This window comes from Macrobrachium nipponense, chromosome 1 (assembly GCF_015104395.2).
Source record: "Macrobrachium nipponense isolate FS-2020 chromosome 1, ASM1510439v2, whole genome shotgun sequence".
Lineage (NCBI taxonomy): Eukaryota > Metazoa > Arthropoda > Malacostraca > Decapoda > Palaemonidae > Macrobrachium > Macrobrachium nipponense.
In genome coordinates, this window is record NC_087200.1 from 14114178 (window position 1) to 14138370 (window position 24193).

General features: G+C 35.5%; 1 protein-coding gene across 50 annotated transcripts in view; it reads right to left on the reverse strand.

Annotated features, from left to right (window-relative positions):
• The window catches only part of LOC135219137 (cytoplasmic dynein 1 intermediate chain-like), a 181950-nt gene that overhangs the window by 96165 nt on the left and 61592 nt on the right, over window positions 1-24193 (reverse strand). For 40 of the 50 annotated variants that reach the window (XM_064255604.1, XM_064255644.1, XM_064255608.1 and 37 more), the window contains 3 exons: window positions 24006-24125; window positions 13294-13402; window positions 12580-12692 (listed from right to left, as the gene is read on the reverse strand). In XM_064255604.1, coding sequence (XP_064111674.1) covers window positions 12580-12692; window positions 13294-13402; window positions 24006-24125 — 342 coding nt within the window. The remainder of the gene's footprint in view (window positions 1-12579; window positions 12693-13293; window positions 13403-24005; window positions 24126-24193) is intronic. The other 10 variants (XM_064255639.1, XM_064255633.1, XM_064255643.1 and 7 more) reach the window with 1 other exon arrangement.

The following is a 24193-nucleotide window of genomic DNA, read 5'->3' on the forward strand; positions in this document are numbered from 1 at the left end:
AAACTTGGGGACAATCAAGAATTGGGATTAAAAAAACCAAAAGATAAACCTAGGTAAAATAATCTTTGAAAAGTCTGCTCTAGCTGTAGATACATAACAAGAAACTACTCTTTATAAATGTGCTGGTAATGTTTTAAATTTCTAACCATCAGACAACTAGACAGATACTTCTTCCTTACTTTAAATGGTTCCAACTACAAGGGAAATAATTCAGATCACAACAAATTAATCTGAAGAGACAAAAAAAATCAATCTAAAGAGAAGGAATTTAAATAAAACTACGACAAAACTAAACTTGCTATACACACAACAAAAAGCACTACTGTCCATAGAGTACCAGCAGACATTGTGAACATGTAAGACATGCTCAAATGTCCTTGATCCCTAAAAATGTTCTTCTTTGTAAACAAAATGACATTCAATAAGGCTACTAATGCCATAAACTATTTTTCAATTAGTAATTTGTATTCCTTCACAATTACATACATACCTATACAATGATATCAAGCTAAAATTATTAAGAGTTTAGGACAAAAATGAATTCATAACCAACTGAATGTTCTAATTACTTACATTCTACATTCAAGTATATACAAGAATGAATTAAGAGCAATAGACAGTAGTACTCTACAAAAATGAGCCTTACTTATAACTACACAAGGCTGAAATATTTACCTAAACTGTATTTCATCAGAGCTGAAAAATGATTAAGCAACCTAAATGGCCTTCTTTATCAAAGATGGTAACTACAAGGTTGACTGAAATTTTTTATAATAAAGTCAATGAAATTAACAATGCACTTTTGATAAACTTATTCCATCTACAGATGCTCATGAACTTCATTTGAGTCAAATCAACTCCTGAGATTACACAGGAAGGAAGCAGTCATTATTTTAGTGAAGGAAAGTGTGGTAGTATAATGGAATTACAAGCAGTAGACACAAGGAAATTCCAAGATGACTGCAGCCCCAACTGAACCACAGTCAAGAGGAATTTTCATATTCATAGCAGCTTAACTTCAGCATCTAAGGATTTCCTGAGCTATTTTTACTCTTAATCTCCAGTTTTCAGCTCCTTATACAGCCATAAATAAATGAATACATGTCATGCTCTCTTTTCTTCTCTCGGGAATACAGTACGTCAAAACATGGGACATGTCACCAGCTACCTTACATCAATTATGAGTATCAGGGCATCTAAAGATGTATGAAAAAAAAAAGAAAAAAAGAACTAAAGTGTAATATAAATAAAAACACTTGGCTCAACAAGAGTCAAATGTTCCTGAATGATGATACATAAATCAAAATAAAATGAATGCAATATAAGTAATAACATACAGATATAAGTGAAATAGATAAAGCAAGTGAGCAAGATCATGCATTTCATGGTGACGATTATCATAAATCCACAATTATAACTACCATGCAGGTAAAAATAAGGAGTGGTACCTAATACAAACATGCTTGACATGGGAGGTCAGTTTTTTTGGATAAGTGGGTGAAAAGTTTGAAGGTTGCGCAGCACTGATGAGCCATGCAACAAAATCACAACATACAGAAAGTTGTTTAATGCAGCCATGAAGTTCATGCACAGTCCATGTTAATACTTTTGAAGAGCATTAAAGAGCATTTCCAAATTAACTCCGTCCCATGTGAGTTCTACTAAAACACTGAAAACTATAAATCTTGTGAACATTTAACCATAAAGCCTTTGAAAAATTCTTTCTGCCAGGAGCAATTACGTGAATGCCATGCACTTTGTTTAATAACACAAAACCCAAGAACCTCATCTTGACAATGCACCCCCAAAAGCTCATGCAAGCAATACAGCAATCTTCCCTAAACTAAGCTTGTGATTTTCCTTTTTTAAGATTCAAATAACTTGAAAAAATAGAACTCAGATGAAAACTTTTACCCGCAAGGCATATTAATTAGACACACCCTCTGACGCTGGAACATGCACTACCTTCATTGGAGAATATATGTAAAAGGTATTGCACATTCAGCTCCAAAGACCAATACGCTGATACTTGGTACCTAACTCATTTTCTAACTCTAGATGATATAAACCTTCCAATAAATTATCAGTCATCAAATCATCAGTGAAGCTTACAAATCTAACCACACCTAGCAACAACCTTCACTCAAAAATAATAAAGTGAGAGCTAAAGAGATTAAAATAAAAAGAATCTATAATAACCTTATATTTTACTGCCATGTCTATATATAACGTATAGTACAACACACCTCATTAAACATGAAAGAAAATTGTTCGAATAATGGAGAATATAGTACTAACATCTTATTGTTTTGGCCCAAACCTACATTCAGATATTAGTCTGCAATGAATTCAAAAATAAAATAAAAATAGGTACCCTATACCATAATTTTTGGCATATAAGAGCCACTTTCTCCCTTTCCTCTTGCCTCCACAAAAAAAAAAAAAAGTCTTTTGTGAAGCTGTGAGTTATCAGATTGACTAAAATTTATGGTGCTTGCATACAACATTACTCCATAACTAACAGTAACAGATGGCAGAGAGACTTTTGGGTCAATGCCACCAACAATAATAACAGCCATACATTAGCCAAACCTTAAGTTAAAAAGTTTGGGCATTACATGAGAGGAATTCATGGAAATATAGCTTTGGCAAAAAATGAACTGCTGTAATTTGGAATAGGGCCATTTAATGAGCATGGATGAAATTCCAGTAACATTTACTGTCCAACAAGAATGAGTGTCAAAACACTCATTATTAACATTGAAAAGACAAGACAGCCTAAAAGAAGACAGTAAGTGGAGTGCTCGTTTAATGTTCATCCGAAAGGGGCTACATGGTTAAAGCTGGAATGTGTCATGGTCACAGTAAATATGAAGGAAGGGACTCTGATGGAAACTTATGAAAACCTTCACTAGTCATTTGGGATCAGTTCGTAGGACACACAAATGAAACTCTTAAATGATATTGGAGATGAAATCCCAGCTGGTTATCATTCCCGGTAGTCTAACGAGCTAATTGCATCTTTGTAAACCCTGGATGGCACAATGCAATATTTAAGCTGAAACACACATTGATATATATTGGTGATAATAAGGTTTTGGGCTTCAATAATGACAATGATGATTTTGAGCCTTGGGGCTTTGAAAAGGAAGTCTCTTGTTACAGAGGTTCTGATGTTCTCCAAACTTCTTTTCTCGTTTCTGCATACAATAACAATATTGGTGGTGGTATGTTCTTTTGAATAGTGCACAGTGCTTTTACTTAAGCTTTCTATATTTTTATTACTATACTCATGTAAGGGATAATATTCTAACTGTAACTGACTCCGGTTCTATTCTGTTTCTTGTTACTGGTATTTTCAGTCCTACATGTACCTTATTTTCAAATAATTATTTCTGCAACAGTTCAGTTGGTTTTCTTTTTTCTCATTACAGCAGCAATAATATTACATATTTTCTGCTATCTCACTTACATGTTTCATCAAAGTTTTTTCTACAATACTATATTTGTATAAACCAATAACAAATGCTTACCCATAACCATAGTAGAAAAAATAAATTTTTCTTTGTATCCCATATTAGGAAAGGGGTCTTAAATTCCAGTGGCTCTTAAATGTCATTAAATATGATAGCTAATCTCATTTTCAATGCAACTATTTACAACAATTTATATCCAAGTTTTCTAAGGCGGTTAAAACCTAATCTGACTTCATCTGCAAGAAAAGCTATATGTAGTATCTACGTTCGGCACCACGTGAACCATATAAAAATATAAAACCCAACACCATTCACATGAAATATAATGCTCATTTTCGTTCTAGTTCCTTTGTGAATTGGCTCAAAAGAAACCTAATATAGACTGATTCTAATGGACACAAATCTAAGAGACAACCACTAAACTCACTCATACACATAAGAATATCACCCTCAGCCCATGCTAATGCAGCTTGAACTATATAAAAGTTTACTTTACTTATCTAAAGCTTTAATCTACCTTGACCAACAAGCCTTTATAAAGGGATTGCAGTGTTTCCTGAAATACAAATATTTCTTCACAATCTCTTTCTGTCAGTAAGTGTGTAGAAAGGATCACAATGTAAAAACACATAATTATCATCAATAAAATAACACATATCTTAAAGCAGGGATAAAATTCCCTCTCCAACTGGCTTAGTTCTTGATATAGTAGATGAAGACCAACCTAGAAGCTGAGGAGGGGGGGGTGGCCCATTATAAAGACCTACGATGATTTAATTCACGAAATATAAAACTGTTAAAAATGCCTTCAGGGATTAGCAAATGACACCTATGGATTGTAGTTCAAGACAATCCAAACCACTTTCATCACTCAGGATTTAAGGGTCAAGTCAAGCTATACGAGGGAAATAAAAAAAAGCTTCACTTCAAATTGTTTGTTATTAGAAATAACAAAGAAGAAATGTGCTCTGTAACTATGACTTACAGATGGCAGGCCTATCATTTTGTCTACAATTTACATTTTTCCAAGCACTTTTTCTTCTGCAAGAGGCGATTTATTTAGAAGTGTCTAACCACTGTTATGAATGACAGCTCATTTGTTATTTATAAGACTGCATCTGGCATTCTTCTTTACCACACCAATGATTATAACCCCAATGAATAAAGTTCAATAAGAACCATTCTGATCATTTGGTAGTAATGAGGTTGTTAAAACAACATGGGCCATCTAGGACACAGCATGAAATCAGTCATAGGTTCTGGGAGATCAACAAACAGGAACAATGCAATGTTGGGAAGAGGGTCACTGCCGAGAAAACAAAGCAGTTTGTTCTATGAACTAACATCAGGGCTGTCATATTCAAGGAACTCCGTGTCCCCAGCCTGGTCAGTCACTATCACTGTTGTAAGCCGAGACAGAAGAAAAAGTATATGCAAGCCTAGTTACCCTAGGAATACTCGTGTTGTCATGGTAGGCTAAATAACTGCCTGGTAACGGGCTTCAGCACTACAGATTTTCGATACACACATATTTTGATGACACTCAGTACAGTGGTTCTTTACAGTCACTTCAGCCCCAGTCACATTGCTTTCTGGCTTTAAGTTTTTCTCTGTGTTTCAACATAAATCCCCTCTATAGCTTACAATACCAAGGTTTTAGGGCAAGCCATACGAGTCTCTCAAAATGTGACTTGGCAGTATTGTTAAACTTATTTCTAATAAAAGTAATGATATAAAAATATATCTGATTGTCCCTTTGGGTTAGTTTTTCAGGTTTTGTAAAACAAGTCATCAATCTTGCTTGTTTTTAATTATGCATAAGTAGAATAAATTACTTTAAACACTGTTTAAATCAATCCATTAAATGAGGAAAGAGGAAGAAACTGCTCCAACTGAAAATAAGAACCTCAACTTTATGTCTTTCTCCCCAATGAATATTAAAAAGGTTTTAGAATCTTATGGTATACTAAAATGTGTTACTGTCTTTGCTTGCAACAGTAAAATCTGAGTATTCAGATTTTGCCTTTTTTTCATAATGGCCTTAAGAAACATGTTTGTTGATTGACACTTCTCAATGCTGATGGTATCAATTTGAAATTATATTTTAAATTAATGCTGTAACAATCCTGGCAAAAACCATTTCACCCACAGACATAAAAGATTATCTCAAACTATGTTTCCATATATGCTATATGGCAACATCCACTACTTTAATATATCTTAGTTTTACCAGACCACTGAGCTGATTAACAGCTCTCCCAGGGCTGGTCCAAAGGATTAGATATTTTTGTTATAGGAACCAACTGGTTACCTAGCAACGGGACCTAGGGCTATTGTAGGATCTGAACCACATCGAGAAATGAATTGCTACCACCAGAAATTAATTCCTCTGATTTTGCGCTGGCAGAGCGGAGAATCGAACCCTGACCCTGAGATCGGTAGTCGAGCGCGTAACCGACTCGTCCAACGAGAAACTCAACATCCCCTACTGGAAACTGAAATTCTCATACCAATCATAATTACTCCAACGTAACATATGGCCATGTAATGAAACAAGATGGCATTCCCAATCTGATAATGAAAAATTAGCAACAGTGCTAAGGATGAAAAAGCCTAAAACTAAAGAAAATGGAACAAGGTCAAATTTTTGTTAAATACCTCGTGACTAATTGTCCACAATTTCCAAAAAGGCCTTTCCTTCTAAATTCAAGGAAGAATTTTTGAAAAATGAAAACAGACTTCAAATCAGATTTAAGTTTTTTTCTCTCTCTCTCTTGAAAAGGATCCCTATCTTTTATGCCCTATTGGTCACACAATAACTTTTACAGCACATCACGTGTGAGTGTGCAAGGTTTGGGCTGTGGATCAATGGTTTAACCCTTAGGAGCCAGGCTCAAAAATACATGCAGCACCACCAGACTGGGCAAACTTTGAGGTCAGCCAGTTTAAGAAAAAAAAAAAAAAAACACACCAATGGAAAGAGGAAGATATGCAAATGCACATGGTGTGAGAAAAAAATTTCTAAAAAATTCTCTTTACCTTCCAAGAGAAATTGAAAATGACTATATTTACAACCCCTTGTGGAACCCTTTAACAAGACGATCGTAAATTTTACCAAGTTATACATGTTTTTCTAATAATTCTATTTAATCTATGAAATTATAATTACAGCGCACAATAACATAAAATTAGAACTAAAATCAGTAAAATATAAGGATATTTGTTGTAAAATATTCAACAATTTTTTTCAGGCATCCATGTTTTTTCTAATATTTTTTTCTAATATTTCTTTCTTTATGTTTTTTCTAATATTTCTTTCTTTATGCTTTTTCTAATATTTCTTTTTTTATGTTTTTTTAATATTTTACCTTGCACTTTTCTGTGCAAAATTACAATTATAGCTGCTATCATAACAAATAAGAACTACAACAACAGCAATCCGTTGGTGTATTTATGAGCAAATTAATAAGAAGACGTCATGGAAGAAAGAAGACCATGACATTCCCTCTTGGAGTCCAGAACACCACTAACTTCATGAGACACCCAATTGGCTAAAGGGACCTGCGAGCTCAGTTGCCAAGAGTCACTTATAGCCCACTGAAGTACTGGAAACTGCCGCTCGATCTAGCCAAATCTTATGGTGTGTAGTACTTACTTATGCTCGCCAGGAGAAAACCCGTCTACCACTCAAAATCTCTTGTAACTGCTCAGATGATGGTATCCATCCATTATGGGTTAAGTTTCCCAAGAAGAGCTCTTATGAATGGTAAACTCCTAAAGCTCCTGTAAATGTGTCATCAAGACTCCTCGATTGGTAACTGATCATTGTGATCTGTTCTCTTTCCATCATGGGCAAGGAGCATATGTATTTGGACAGTGGATCACTGTAAGAGGCACCAGTCCACAAAGTAAGTTGCAACTCATGACACACAGCAACAACGCTTAGCTGTTAACAATGTCTTTACCAACTGGTTCTTCACACTTGAGATAAAAGTCAGACCAACCTCACAAGGCATCAACCCTCACCTGGAACTGTGAAAATTCTGTCATTGTTGTGTCTGAGCAATGCTGCTTAACCATTTGTTTGTTTGTATGGTGTTTTTACATTGCATGGAACCAGTGGTTATTCAGCAATAGGACCAACGACTTCACGTGACTTCCGAACCACGTCGATAGTGAACTTCAATCACCAGAAATATACATCTCAGACCCCTAAATGGAATGCCCAAGAATCGAACTCATGGCCACCGGGGTGGCAGGTTAAGACCATACCGATCACGCCACTGAGGCACTTGTGCTGCTAATCATACTGCTTTAACAAAAGTGTTTCTCCTAGACTATACTGCAGCCTCTCATCACCACTACCATTACCTTTTATATCTCACAATGAAATGTTGCATCCATCAGAAACTGTGCTGCCTCCTCAAGCCCCAGACTTCCCCTACAAAGACTGTTTCGAGTCCAAGTCTATATAACCTAGACCCTATTCTAACCATGGTGTTTGAAGGAGGTTTAAAAGAGAAACTAATGATTAATATCAGTCATTCTTCACATCATCAGTCTCTCCTTTATTATCCAGTATTACCTAGGTTAATCTACAACAACTATTTCTAAATAAAATATCAACTTCAAATGACACGGCATGTATTATATGGTTTTGAAGTATACTCTTTAATCTTACTAATTTCCATGAAAACCAGTTCTCTGTTCAATACTCCCCAACTCCCATATAAAGTTCCTTAGTTCCTTAATGACAGAACATGGTCAGTGTAAGCGCACAACTGTGAATTCCACTCTAACCTGAGGCATCTGAATAATTTGAGCTAATTAACACAGTTTATTACTTCATACAATTATGAAATAAACAGTATGACTGTATGTACATAAAATTATTATATGGGCATAAAGTAATAAAACCTTTTCAATTTTAGTTCTATTCAACATTAAGTTACCCACAACTGTTAATGGACACCTTTCATACATAAAAAAAGGAGAAAAAAAAATCTGTAGTTGGCATTTTTGTTTGTAATGTAAACGCTCATGGCTAAAAGCTACCTAACTACATGATACTTAATACCTACTATTTTTACAACCTTGATTTAGTTTTCAAAAACACTGAAATACTTATGAATGACACAACAATGTCAAACATCAAGAGAAAATTACCAACTAGTTTTCTACCAGTAAAAGCTATTGTTCATCCAAAGAAAACACCAAGGAAATGAAGTTCTGTATTCTTCCCGTTACATTCCACACCATCAAAAGAACATAAATTCAGACTAAAACTGTCATCAAAACCAAAGTGCAAGTGCATCAGATTAATGAGTCACCTTCAACGCAATAAAGTGGACAAATATATGTGGTGCTCCAGTGAGATTTTGAGTCATAATAATGCTCAACAGTGTAGGCAATAACCAACACAACAAACTACACAACAGTGTAGGCAATAACCAACAAAGTCTAACCTCCATTTCTAAAAACTAAGTCTTACCTTTTGGGGATCTCAAAACTAAGATGAATTAGTAAAACTGTTCAGATTAAAGTTCCTTATTTAACGTGAATCATTTAATTAGTCAGTACCATTTCGGTGCATTAGTAACAAAAAATAACTGGCTTACTGCTTACCAACATACTGCACATATAGGAATTCTACTCTTGCACTGTAAAAACGGTCTCTAAAGTAGCTAAGCTATCAAAACGGTGTACACAACATTGTAACCATCATCAATTCTACCTAAGCATTACCATTAGTATCATGGCTACCATTTGAAAATTAAGATTACTCTGAAATGACCATACAGTCCAATAATGATTGCACTAAACTACAGGAGTAACTAGATTAAAAGGTTGAGAGTCATGCTAAATGAGAACTATCAAAGAACTATACAGTATATTGTTAATAAAAAGAGTTTGTTAGTAGGTTATTACTATTACAGACCTGATTGCAATACATTACAAGATGTGAGCCATCCATATCCAGAACTGACCCAGACAAGAGAAAATGTTTAACTGCTGTTTAATGCAACTGTAATAAATAATGACTCTCAGAACACCTACAAGCACACAAAGCATTCCTGTATGCTAATACGTACTCAATTTCTGAATGGCAAAATTTAACTCATAGTATTTCCATACAAAATACTGCCTTGAATTGAGATATATTACAAATATTACGACAGCAATTAGACATTTGCTCAGGTGATTTCCCGTACTTGACTGTTCAAAATGAAAGGCCAGTTTCAAGAACCGAGGCATAACGTACTCATGCAGTTCAACTGAGGATTTACTTTTTGAAAACCTCACCCCCAACCCAAGAAACTATTTTTCTTACCATGCAAAAAATATATATACTGTGTACTATATATTATATTTTCAATATTCCATGGCCAACATATACAGCAACTAAAACCCTTGAAACATTTTATCAAAACACTCCTAACTATTTCAAATTCTGTACTATTACCCTTTCAGTCAGTGAATAATATGTACACCTATAAAGGCCAACTGAGTATCTACAAGATCTAATTTCAAGGCACACTAAACATTCTGTGTTTAACATTAAAAATAATTCTGCATCATTCAAGAAGTATAAATTTTAATATTGTCTAAAAAAGCAACAACTGTTTTCCAAGAATAGCTAAAACAAAAGGATTTTTTAAAAATTAACTTTTTCTAAACAAAATCACTGAGATTTCTTAATTCAAGTATACCAATAGCTATGCTGGAAGTTATCAGAAAAACATAAGCTCGTATGTATATCATAATGTTCTATTCAATGCTCAAATTTAAGAACATATTAGTTTCCTTACTGTGATGGAATATGAAAATTTCATGAAGCTTTTATTTACAACAAATTCTCCTTATACACAGATAAAAGGTTGTAGTGAAAATAAAGACACTAGACATGTGGAAAGTTCTAAATGTTATTGAAAATTTACTTGACCTTCGAGTAAGTACTGTCATTTATGTAAAAGCAACAAAAAGAACAACCCTTTGCTACCAGTCTCCCAAATTTTCCAATGATGTCCCCCCCCCAAAAAAAAAAAAAAAAAAAAAACTCCTTCAAAGTCTCGAAGTAACCAGTTCTTTCATAGTTTTTATTTTTATCAAATGACACTGTAACCAACAACATAATCACTATCTGTTAGAAAGGAGACTCAGAATCTACCAGGTTTTTGTTTATGAATGTGGGGACACATGAAAGTTATTTCTTATACAATATTGATAACCTGAAATTCTTACTATATTGAAAAACTGAAATGACTCATTCCAATCATGATGCTGAAGAATAATACTGAATTGACTTCTTAAAATGAATCATTAAAGAGCAGTACATTTTGTGCATTTCCAGTTACGTCAAGTAATGGTCTGTGTCAGGAGAAAATATCAAAGACAAAATCTTTATTACACTCATCAAACTTCCATGAAATATGTAGTATATGTAATCCCATCTGCAATACAGAGGGTTGCTATAAACAATTACTGATCTATCTGCACTGATGAATATTACAGATACTGTTTGAATGTTTCTTTACCATAAATTATCGTAATTCAAAATGCAGTGGAACCTTGGTTTTTGTCTGCCCTGGTTTTTGTACGATTTGGTTTTTGTAGACTTTTTTCGACGAAATTTTGTCTCAGGTTTCGTACACAACCTCAGATTTTGTACACTTGGAAACACTCCTTCCAAGGGCTAAAATATGACTAGGCACAGTAACGTGCACCCAAACATGGCCTCCCGTGTTCTCTCATGACCCATTGCTGCTTTTATGTTTGTTGTTTTTGTGCTATTTGTGCTTTTTTATTAGAGTGCAACCCTATAGAATTTAAGAAAGGACCCATAGCAGTGTTAGAGGATGTTGTATACCGATCTCAGTGAGAAAATGCCTACAACAAGTGCTGCTGTTAGTGATTTTAAGGCCAGCAGAGGCTGGTTTGAAAAATTCAAAAAGCAAATGGGCATACATAATGTGCCTACTTCAGGGATTAAGGACATGTTTGCAAAGTTGAGTGATGTAAAAAAAAAAATATGGAGAATTATCATCTTAACAAAGAAATTGTAATCCGTGTCTCAAACATGTTTAATGACAATGCAGTGTTTAACTTCAAGCAAATTTTAAAGAAAAGCCAGAAACAAACAATAACCTCTCCTCCTCCCTCTCCCCTTATCTCCGTCTTCCATACGCTAACAAGTGGTTTCCATAAAGGTAAGAGTGATGTTAAATGTTCATTGATTCATTTCATTAGTCATTTAATTCTCATTGTTTACTGTATGTAAAATGTGTTTATTCCCTAAAAACTGTAGTTTTGTTTATATTTTTGGGTGTCTGGAATGCATTAATTGCATTTACATTGTTCCTTATGGAAATTATTGTTTCGGATTTTGTACGTATCTGACTTTGTGGGACGTTCTGGAATGGATTACATACGAAAACCAAGGTTCCACTGTACATAAACTAATCATCAATTTCCACCAAATGTATATTATACATAAAACTACATCAATATAAAATGCAGATTTTACTATCACACCTTTATTAAAGAGATAATAAAAAGTTACACTAATATCAACTATTAGAACTACTCTCACTGCTTTATTTCATTGGCTTTAATGGTAAACACAGAAAATAACCCACTTTTTTTTGGATACAGAAGTCCCAAACCATTCTTAGTATGTTAGTTGTGAGTGTATTAATATCAATAAATGAGATATTAACAAACTTTCCTTCTTTTCAAAATACTTAAGACACTATCTTGACCCAATCATTTTCAAATGTATTATGCCTACATACAGACCTCAGTCATGTATCTTTATCTATAAAAAATATGTACACTTAAATATGCAAACAACAACATTGGCTTCAGTGCCTGATTTGAAATCAAAAGAAGAAAAAATGTTGCACTTATTACATTAATCATATGTATTCTCACAATATAATCATCTTCAACTTTAAAATGAAATTGGCAATACAGTATAAAACTGGGAGGTTGAAGCATATTCAAGGTACTGTAGTGATTAGCAATCTATAGTTCATTTTGCCAGCCTATTGCCTTGGCCAACAGCCATCTAGCTAAGAAAATACGAAAGTAAATCAGAACTAACCGGGGCCGTCACCAGAAGTAGAAGTCTGGACTCCCTTTGTGTAGACAACAGTCTCCCGAGGTGGAATGTTTGTAGCCTGAACACTCACGACCGAAAGCTGAGGTGGCCGTTTGCTGAAAAGTACAGATAATTCACAATCACACAACACTGTACTGCTTTGTAAGATAAAAAAAAGATATATATATTTCTAAGCACTCTAACAAGAGCATCATACCATAGCTAACAATTTTACATTTGCTTCTCACTTATGGGGTTAGATGAGACATAAATTCTCTTAACTCTTTCTACAAAAAACTGAATGCCTATACTATGATTTGTTCCCTCTTCTACTATCTGCAATATTTAAGGGACTTTTCAGCTCTACAGAGGAAATTTAATAAAAAATGAAGGTTAATAGCAAACTAAGTAATAGATTTAGTGCTACTACAGAATAATTAAGGGTACTACATAATGAAATATGTCAAACATTTGTCTTTCACTGAACGCTAATAATCTTAATCATCTTTACCACAGAACATTAAAACACATTATACTACAATGCTTCATAATTGTCCATAGATATATGTTCAAACAAACTGTATGAAAATGGTAAAATTACCATATCAATCCATTCCAATTATGTCAGCATACTACCAAGTAAACACAACAGTCAACAATAGTAATTTGGTTCAATTCCTTTTCTATGCACTACACATCTTACAATGATCAACCTACCTAGGTGTACGGGGAGATGCCGAGGCATTAGCTTCCAAACTTTTGTCCGGAGAAGCAGTCTGATCTCCACCCGCTTCAGATGATATGCTGGACATGCTTGACAACACTTCTGCAACACGAATATAAAGATTTACCTAAAAATTTGTAGTGAAACATGTAGCCAGTCAGGTGAAAGCATTGTGATAAGCATATGTTACATTCAACATTCTTCTAGAGAGAGAGAGAGAGAGAGAGAGAGAGAGAGAGAGAGAGAGAGAGAGAGAGAGAGAGAGAGAGAGAGAGATCCCTGTATGTATAGTGTCAGATATGGAAAAGAATAAAAACTACAAACAACCTTTATACGTATATGGATACCCTTAGTAAGCGTTGACACCATTAGGAAACTTTTCATCAAAACAGTCTCATTTCAAACTCTCAGCCCTGATATAACTCACACTAACAATTCATTCTTGAATAAAGAGGGAAAATTAAGAGCTGAAAATTAATACGTACTCAATATCAGAGCTAAAAGGACATTGGGAATGGATATAAAGAAATGGGGGGAAAAAAGGAAGCAACCAAGAGGAAAAATCCACACTACTGCAGAACTCCACAGCTGAAACAAAATTCTATCTTAAAATTACTTTGTACAACCATTTAATCCTTAGTAAATCCAAATCCAGTACATAATGTACTTTATACATCAAACTGTACTCAAATACAACTCATGTAATATAAAAATGAACTGAAATCTCAAAGATTCAATGATTTAAGCAAAGGGTGACAAGATGAAGCAACTATTATCATTAGTAAAACTGGTATTGCTATATAAAAAGTAGTAGGATGAAGAACAGCTAGAAGGCCTCAGAAAAAGACTGGAAAAAGAGTAAAACACCTGAGCAAGTTAGTAGTTCAGTCAGAATGCGTACAAGATGCAAAAAACAAAAGGTGGAGCAAATTCATTTCACCCCTAATCCAAAAAACTGATGGAAAGCAGCTCCTAACCTTGAATATTAAAAGGATGAAAATGAAATGGAGACGGCTGAGGAGTGATGTACAAAAAAAAAAAAAAAAAAAGTTTATGGTGACCAGAAAGTTAGGAAAAACACAACACAGGAAGTACCCTAGTAGATGTAAAGTGATGTGGGGGTTAAAGAAGCACCAAATATTGAATTAAATGCTTTCAAAATAGAAGCTATGAAAAGCAAATTATAGGATAAAAAGCAAATTATAGGATAAAAATATGTAAAAAGAGAAAATGGAGAAGAAAGAATATGAGGAAATGTACATACAAAAAGGAAATTTTTATAATAAAATTAGACTTTGCATATACGTACTACTTACAAAATACTTACATAACTACAACTTTCTACTTTATGCAGATCGTCAAAATATGAAAAACGCAGTACATATTGCTCTTTTGGGTGTAGACATTTTGCCCCGCCCACTACCATGGAAGAATAGGTAGCCCATAGCTAGGGACAACAATTCGTTTATGCTTTATGTACATTTGCAGGGAGGGAAGGCTCTGATCATGTAACTACATCTATTTGATAAGTACATGCAGACCCCGGTTATCCGCAAGGGTTCCGTTCCAACGGGCTTGATAAGTGAAAATCACCATTAAACGAAATTCAGTTATTTATGGCGCTGATAACCGGATTTTGGCAGTGATAACTGATTAATGGTGCCCTCTGTTAGGCAGGTATCAATGCCATAACTATTATCAGCGCATTATGGCGCCGTGAATCGCTGATTCTATGATTGATTATGGAATTTAGGGCACAGCCCCAATACTTGGACCTGTAAAGGTCATTCAGTGCTACAGTGATATGTGATTGAATGAAATGGATTAAATTAACGAATACATGAATCAATTAAAATCTTTAATACAACTGATCAATTAAAATGGCAATTAAAAATACTATCTGATACAAAACAACTAAAACTAAGATCATCTAATGATACATAGCAATTAAAACCTAGACATTCACTTTCATTCAAAACAATTTACACCATCATTGAAAAGTCACACACAAGTTGAAATTACAATTTTTTCAACAATTTAAAAACTATCTGACATGCATACATTCATTCAACACCATTTACACCTTAATTAAATAAATAAAAAATTATTTACTTAAAATGACGACTATAAACAAAAAAAAATAAAAAAATAAAATTAATGAGTTAAAATTTACCATGCTACTAAATTTCATAAAAATTCTTAACAGTATACACTTTAGAAATCTCATTAGTACAGGAATATCTGCTCTGTCATCTAGAATATCTGCAAGAGATTTTCCATCAAGGTGGAATCTCTGTCTCTGTTCTCTATAATTTACACAATGCACCAGGATGTGCTCCAATGGTAGGGTAGCATCACACCTAACACACACTGGCACACTGTTGCCACCTAAAAAAACCTTATGAGTTATCAGAGTACAAAAATGTGAAGTCGCCCAAAAACAATTTCTGTTCTCTCTTTTTGAAATGAGGAGAGCCATTTTTCTATGCTTTTCCTTATCTCCTTATATTTCTTATTGTTGGCTAAGAGAGGGGGAGGACCATCTCTCTTGCCACTTCTTCAAGATGGATGACTTGATGGGTCTTTTCATATCAACATGTGGCACTTTGGTTACCCGATACAAATTACTCATAGCTGCTTCCATAGCATATCTATCTGCCTCCTCATTCCCACGAATTCCGACATGAGCTGGGATCCAGCAGAAACATACTGATTTCTTGCGACATGAAATCCAAAAGAGCCACTCCTGGGCTTTTTGTACCAGAGGATGAATTGTATACAGCTGCTTTAATGAATCTTGAGTCGCTATATGTTACAAAATCTTTATTTGAGTTATAAATATTTTCTAAAGCCTGAACTATAGCTGACAACTCTGCAGTGTATATGGAAGCCAACTCCGGTAATCTTGCCTCGTAAATTTCATTCCCCTGCACAACTGCACACCTAATTCCATTATCAGATTTTGATCCATCGTTGTTAATTTACTTGCCCCTCATGTTTTGCGTCAAGCTCTAAAATATTAGTTCTTATCTCTTCCTCAGACAGTTGCTTTTTGTTTATTTTCTTAAGAGCTTAAGGAAATCTTGGGAATAAGCCATGGTGGTACACAGGATGGTTTTACTTCTTCACCTTTCTGGCACTGAATTACTGCATCATTCAAAATTTCCAGCTGTCTTATTTGAAAAGGTTTGGAAGATCTTCCACCAAACTTTCTAAAGGTCACACTCTAAAATTTTTTGTGTCAGGTTCTCTTGAGAGCTTTTAAGTTGTATGGTGTAACACACAACCCAAGCTCTTCTCTTCGCAGATCTAAAGGAAGTTCATGTGAGTCAGTGTAGATATTCTAACAGGAGATGTCCCGAAAGCGATTGTACATACTCTTAGCCCCATATTAAGAACTATGTCGTACATACTCTTAGCCCCATATGTCGTACATACTCTTAGCCCCATATTATGAACTATGTCCAATTCTTTTAACCTGGACTTGCTGGCAGATGAATATACCTGACAGCCATAGTCGAGTTTTGATTACATAAGGAGTCATACAACTTCAGTAAACTTTTCTTATCAGCTACCCGGTCGAATCCCACTACCACCTTTAAAATATTAACCTCTTCATTACCGAAAGTTTGTTTGGAGGTAGGTGGGTACCACCATTCAAGTCTACTACACCGCCCCGGGTGCATAAAGGTGGTATGCATAGTACCACCAAAACTCCTCTTTTCAGATAGGGACTTCCAATCATTCTGTAATTTTGGTTTGAAGAGTTTGGAGCAAAATAAACAGTATGACACAATGCCAGACGTATGATGAACCCAAAAAAATATTATTACTGCTTATAGTAGTGTGTAGATGACAGATGAACTGCGTCTCAACAAAAAATCACAAAACCAGACAAGCGTAAACATGTAATAACTTCTACCCAAGTATAAAACCAGTTGCATCATCATTTACTGTATTTATTAATTTATTCACTTATTACATTTTACAAATAAAAGATATGAACACCAGATAAATGAAGGTAAAAATAAAGCCTTATAGTAACTTTATATATAAAAAACCAAACCAGAGAAAAAGCAAAAAAGCTATTTTTTCTGAGGACAAGAAACTTGAAAAATTAGTTTAGATACCCCTGATGCACCTAAAGTTGTTTTCTGTGATGAAACTAATCTTAGAAAATGTAGAAAATGACATCGACCAATTTTTGAAAGATATACTATGAAATTTGCGATTTCCATATTTATTGGCGGGGCTTTCGCTTTAGTTTTTGCTCTTTTTTTGTTATTACGTGCTTATTTACTGTTCTATTTTGATAATACTTTATGTGCATGTTCCAGGTGGATATACCAACGTTCTGTAAGACCGAATTTCTATTCAAGACTGTAGTTTTCTCACCGACCACCAGTGTCCCTTGTACAAGGGACACTGAGTTTCACATTTTTTTTCATAAAATCATTTATTTTCCATGTAGGATGATAAAACTAACAGAGAATATGCGTTATTATAGTGCTAATAATACCTGATAATTTCATTAGCCTGTCTTGATTAGTGTATTTTTGGCAAATATTTTTGCAATCAGCACCCCTCCAAACTGGAGTCACTACCGAGAGATTCAGTTCGGCAGCGAACGCAATGTTTACATTCTGCTCACCCACCCGGTTAAGAAGGGGTTAAGGGATTTTTCCACCTTTGTTTTCAGAGAGTCAATGTGACTATACCAAATTAACTTGCTGTCAAATATCATGACCAAACCTTGACTTCTTTCTAGTAGAGAATAAAAAAAAAAAATCCTTCAGTTTCAAACTGGGATTAGTTTCATTGTGGGTACATCCGGTGAACCAAATGTCTATGTGAGTCTTCTCTTGCAGTCTTTATTGCAATATCTAATACTAGACATATGTGTCTGACATGATGAATCAAAATCAATATTCAAAAAGTCCTGAATATAAGCTTAGCTAAATATTATTAGCACACTACCAAAAACCTAGCGCACATCACTAAATGCAAAGAAAACCAATACCATCTAGTGAAAAATGAATCCAAAGAGCTGCATAACAAACTGTTTAGTCATTCATCGGCAGACACGTGACAGCTCTAGCTGTGTTGTACCTATTCTTTTCAGGTAGTGGGCGGGGCAAACTATCTCCATATAATACAAGAGAGCATTACCGCAATTTTCGAATTTTGAGCTGTTGCGTAAAGTAGAAACTTATAGCTATGTAATTATTAGGTAAGTTACTTACATAAAATGGAGGTACAATGGGAAGATCATTTTATAAATATATGTATGCTGCAGTGTGATGTGGTATCCCACATACAAGAGAAACTGAGATCACAAAGAATGAGAATGCTAGTTGGACAAATAGGTGGAACTGATAAATCAGAATAGCAGATTTGGAAATAGCATGATGAAGACCAGCAGGAAAGTATAGATGACCACGGAGCAAAGCATACTCAAAGACCTAAACCAAATGGGAATTATGGCTGATGTGGACAAGACAAAGACAGTAAAAAGAACTCCCTGCAACTATTCTAATACATACAGTCCATGAGGAAAGACAAGGCACAAATTTTTTTGTGCCCTGTACCTTCACGAAAACTATTTAAAATCAGAAATGCGTTATCGAAGCAGTTGAAAAAGTTAGGGCACTACAGTGGTTCCCCCGTATTCGCGGGGGATGGGAACACCTATAAAGATGCTGAGAATGGCCTATTTTGGTAGGTAACACTCAAGAAAAACTCACTAAAAATATTTATACTTGTAATTTTTTAATAGTTTTATCACAAAAAGTACATTTAATGATGAAATTGACAAAAAACGAGGAATTTCTGGATATTTCTCATTGAAAAATACAGCAAATAGGCGAATTTCCTGCGAATAGTGCGTAGATATGGTTCAGAGAAATCCGCGAGTCCGCGAATCGGGAAAACGCAAATATGGGGGCCCACTTTACAATGGACTCCGGATTCACAGAATCACGCATTCGCAAATTTCTCTCTGGAACATATACCACACTTTTTTTGCGGGAAATTCACGTAATCGCTGTATTTTTCTATGAGAACTATCCACAAATTCCTGGGTTTTTTCTTATTAATTTCATCAAACAATGCACTTTTAGTGATAAAACTAGTTAAAAAACCAGGTATAAAAATTTTTTCTTTATTATTTTTTAGTTTTACCTAACAAAATAAGCAGTTTTAAGTGTTTTTATAAGGATTTCAATTATTTGCAGTGTGTGTGTGTGTGTGTGTGTGTGTGTGTGTGTGTGAGAGAGAGAGAGAGAGAGAGAGAGAGAGAGAGAGAGAGAGAGAGAGAGAGAGAGAACGCACCTCACCCCAATACAGGGGGAACACTGTATTGTAATGGTATCCGCAACTCCTACACACCCAGTAACATGCATCATTGCCGTCCAGTACTCCATGGTCAGTGCAGGTGAAGTTATGCTGCCTTGTGGTACCTGTTTTCATCATTTTTGCTGGTGTGTTTTCCACTTTTTTATAATGTCACAGCATACCACGTCATGTGAGGATGTATCAGCAGCGATAAATCTGCACAGAGCTGGTACAAAAGTCAGTGAAATAGTGCACATCAGCGTTTCAAGGAGGAAGGCGACTCATTTTCCTGCCCCTAAGCTGAAGACAAAAAGGTCTAAGAAAATGACTGGGAGAACCAGGAACCTTATGGGGTTCTGAGTCCTCTCAGTTGTCTTCTTAGTCCTTCCTGTCTTCAGATTAGGGGCAGGAAACTACGTCTCCCTTTCTTCCTTTCTTCCTTGAAACGTTGAGTGAAGCAGTAAACCAACCACAGCAATTGCCAATTACAGTGGAACCTCTACATACGAAAGTCCCTACGTACGATAAATTCAGGTTACGAAAGCAAAGACGAAGATTTTTTGCTTCTGTGTACGAAAATAATTCAGGTTGCAAAAGGGTTAAGTCCGAGATTCGCCCGGGCCGCCGAGAACAATTTTTAAACTGGCGCGCAGCCAACTCAGTAGACTCGCCACCATCCTCCCCCTCTCCCATTGGTTCCTGATGCTAGTCACCGCTGTAAGATCCTGCTCTCCTACTGGTTAGCATCTGTCCCATCATGCCTCTATGTAAAGGTGTTCCTTGACCTTTTTTTGCGGCAGCGCTATCGTAAACACTGGAATTTGTTCTTCCACATATATGTTGCTGAAGTTCACAGAAAGAAGAGGATGTTTTCTATGGAGACGAAGATGGAGATAATCAAGAAGTGTTAATGTTTTCTGCCATTTGTTAATGTGTTTCCTAAAGTTTAGTGTTAATGTTTTCTGCCATTTTTTAAATGTTTCGTAAAGTTAAGAGTTCATGTTTTCTGCCATTTGTCCTCCCCCTCTGTCGCCACTTTCGGACATCGCCTCACTCGAAAGGTAAGGTTCCACATTTTACTACATACGTATGTACATGTACACACAGTATTTCTTGTACCCTGTACACTAATACACTTTATTTACAGGTACAGTAACGGTTAGGTTACGTACTGAATAGTCCAAATTGTTGTATTTCATTGTTCATTGGTCAATTTAGCGTTATTACAAAATTTACCGTGGTGTTTTTGTAGGGCTTGGAACGAATTAGGCAATTTACATGTAAAACATAGTTCTAGATACGAAAAAATCAGGTTACGAAGGCCGCTTCGGAACGGATTAATTTCGTAACCTGAGGCACTACTGTATATGCACTATATTTCACTAACTTTTGTACCAGCTGTGTACAGATTTATCACTGCTGATAAATGTGGTATGCTGTGACATTATAAAGTGAAAAACACAACCAACAAAACCATCAAAATTGATGAAAACAGGTGCCAAACAAAAGCATAACAAACTTGCAAGAACTTGTCACCTGCACTGACCATAGATTACTGGAGTGCTTACGAGTTGGCAGATACCATTACAATTATGCCCAAACTTTTAACTACTTCGATAATGCATTCTGAGGTTGAAACAGTTTCCATGACAATACAGGGTACAAAAATTTGTGCTTTGTCTTTCCTCATGGACTGTATATGGTAAACTTGAAGTCATTTCTAACCCAATAAATACTAATATATAATGATGTTGATGGATTCATTTACTGAAAATCTGCATCAGTTATTAAAAACTGAGAAGAGAACTGAGCATTTACTATTTAAATTACAGAGTAACCTGAAAAGAGCAAAGGAATTTAGAACAGGATGAGCTCCTACATCATGCAAAAATCCCATAAAAATGCAATGAATGCCAAAATAGCACCAGAGTCAAGAAAGGTTACCAATACCATGCATAGCTGTACAATAATCTCAATTGTCTGAAACAGAAACACAATTCAAAATACAGCACATCTCCCAGATACTTTATTTATAATGAAAAATTAATAAAATTTCAATTTTTAACATACTTAAGTTTAACAAAGCATTCACACATACTTTGCTTAAATATGATACAGACAACTTTCATAAATTAAGAAAAATTCCAAATTGCAACCACAAACGTCACATTACCTGATAACAATAACCTACAGGTTACCACCTACAAATCACCAGAAAACTCTTCATTTTGAATAAAGAACTGGTTGTGTTAGTTTTAGCTCAATTTATGACCGCAATAGGACCAGGCTAAGATTGGGGGCGGGGGGGGGGGGGGCGGGGGGGGGGGGGGACTTACATTCCCAAATTACTGACAAATTTAAGGGAGTTGAAAATAAATCAAAATGCACATGTGAAGCATAACAGGTTGACAAACAATACACCAATAGGTATTCACAACATAATCTTCACTACAAATTGGGATTTAAATATAAAACCTCAAGGAAAACAAAATGCTTTGACCTTAAATCCAAAGCAATATAGTACCATGCAGCAACTCACATTCATAAACTTTCAACCACTTCTTGATAAGAGCACTAGGAACAAGCACAAACAAAAGGATCAAGATGGCAGACTATCCAAAAGAAAATGTGAATTTTCATAATATAATTTATTATTTGGATACTTACCTACTGTTAAAGTGAGCTCATATCTCCGCACCGATAGACAAGTTGGCATTCAAACAAAAGAAAAAAAATCTCTTGGCTGACCCGGGAGACAGTCTAGTTCACCTGTTCTCCACCAGGTGAATTAAAATGTTTTAGCTCCAGTCAGATTTCTTCTTGACAGCCCACTAAGTGTGGGGAGGCTGGGTGGCGTTTACTTTAACAGTAGGTAAGTATCCAAATAATAAATTCTATTATGAAAATTTATATTATTTGAGATGAATCCTACCTACTGTTAAAGTGAGCTCATTCCCACATTGAAAGAAAGGATGGTGGTTGGTGCAGCTAGACAAATTCCACTCAGCCAAGTGAGCTGAAAGCTTCTTGTATAAAGCCCAAACCATTCTAACCCGATCAGGGTTGAGAGTGAGACCCTGGAAGAGGTAGGAGTCGGAGGCCACAGAACCCCATTGCCCTAAGAACCGACCCAGTTCCCTGGCAGCAGACTTTTCCAACTGTTGCAGGGCAGTACAGACACCTTACCTCTACAAGGGTAACGCAAAGATGAACGTTCACTATGGAGGGACTCCAAATGGTTCCCTATCATAAATTCAGTGAAACCTTTAAAAGATTCTAAAATAAGTCTTACAATTTGTTCCTAGCTTCTCAATACAGTTTTCCTGAACCATAAGGGGGGCGCAAGACAGAGCTAAAGAGGAAATGTCAGAACCAGCTATATTAGTATTAGGTCTAGCATAGCAAAAAACTATAGGCTGAGTAGGGCTAACTGCAGACAAAGGCTCATCAGGAAGGGGAGAAAAGGAAGGTTTATGCCCTGACCTAACTAATTGCTTCCGCAATCTGTCTTCTTCCTTTCTTTTCCTACATCTGATACTTTTAAGCATAAGATTGTTAGGTCAATTCCTGTACTCCTGACACTTAATTTCTAGATTACACTCTGTACCCCTGCAGCCAGTACAAACATTATGTTGATCTACCTCCAATTTAGGCATCCTGCTTACACAGTAATCATTCCTATATAACCTGATGTTAGTTGATTTGCTTCTGGTGGAAACATCCGAAGATTAAAATTTCAGTACCGTGACAGGAGAAAACAGCCAAATCTCACAAAAAACCAACAATTGCCTACACCTAATGGCAGCAAGGAGAATTCTAATTAGATAGCACATTCGAACACACAAGGTGGAGAACAGGTGAACTAGACAGTCTTCCAGGTCAGCTAAACAATCTTTTTTTCTTTTGTTTGAATGCCAACTCTCCTATCGGTGCAGAGATATGAGCTAGCTTCAACAGTAGGTAAGATTCACCTAAAATGAAAGAACTAGAATAATCATGTAAGGTATATAGTTTTGCAACATTTATCTTTTCCATGTAAAAGAAAGTCATGGTGCTCTTCCACAAAACCTGACCTATAAGATTTCAAGGAAGTGAAGCTCAACTAAAAGGGGATATTTCCCATAAATCACTGAAAACTGACTTAAAGGGGCATATAAAATTTATATTAGCTATTGTGAAACCCTCTCGTCTTTACATGACCAACTTTCAAAGCTGAAATCTTGTGTGCAGCATGCAACACTGCACAGGAATTCCAGCATTCTTTGAGGAACTATGCTCTGGGAATAAAAAATGTTAGTAGTACAATATAGGTATGCAATGCAAATATGCTTTATGCCAATTCACTCGTAACACACACAGCATTCCATCTGACCAGTTTTCTCCTCTGCCTGCAGTGGTTCAGAAGGGGTGTTGATTTGGTCTTTTGGTTCTTCCACTGAGGGTGGAGTTATCGTGAGGTTTTTCACAATGTCTTGTTTCACTTTGTCCTTATCTGTCAACACGGATCAAATAGGCAATGAAGCGTGATTCTAAGGCAAGCAAATATTATACAGCATACTG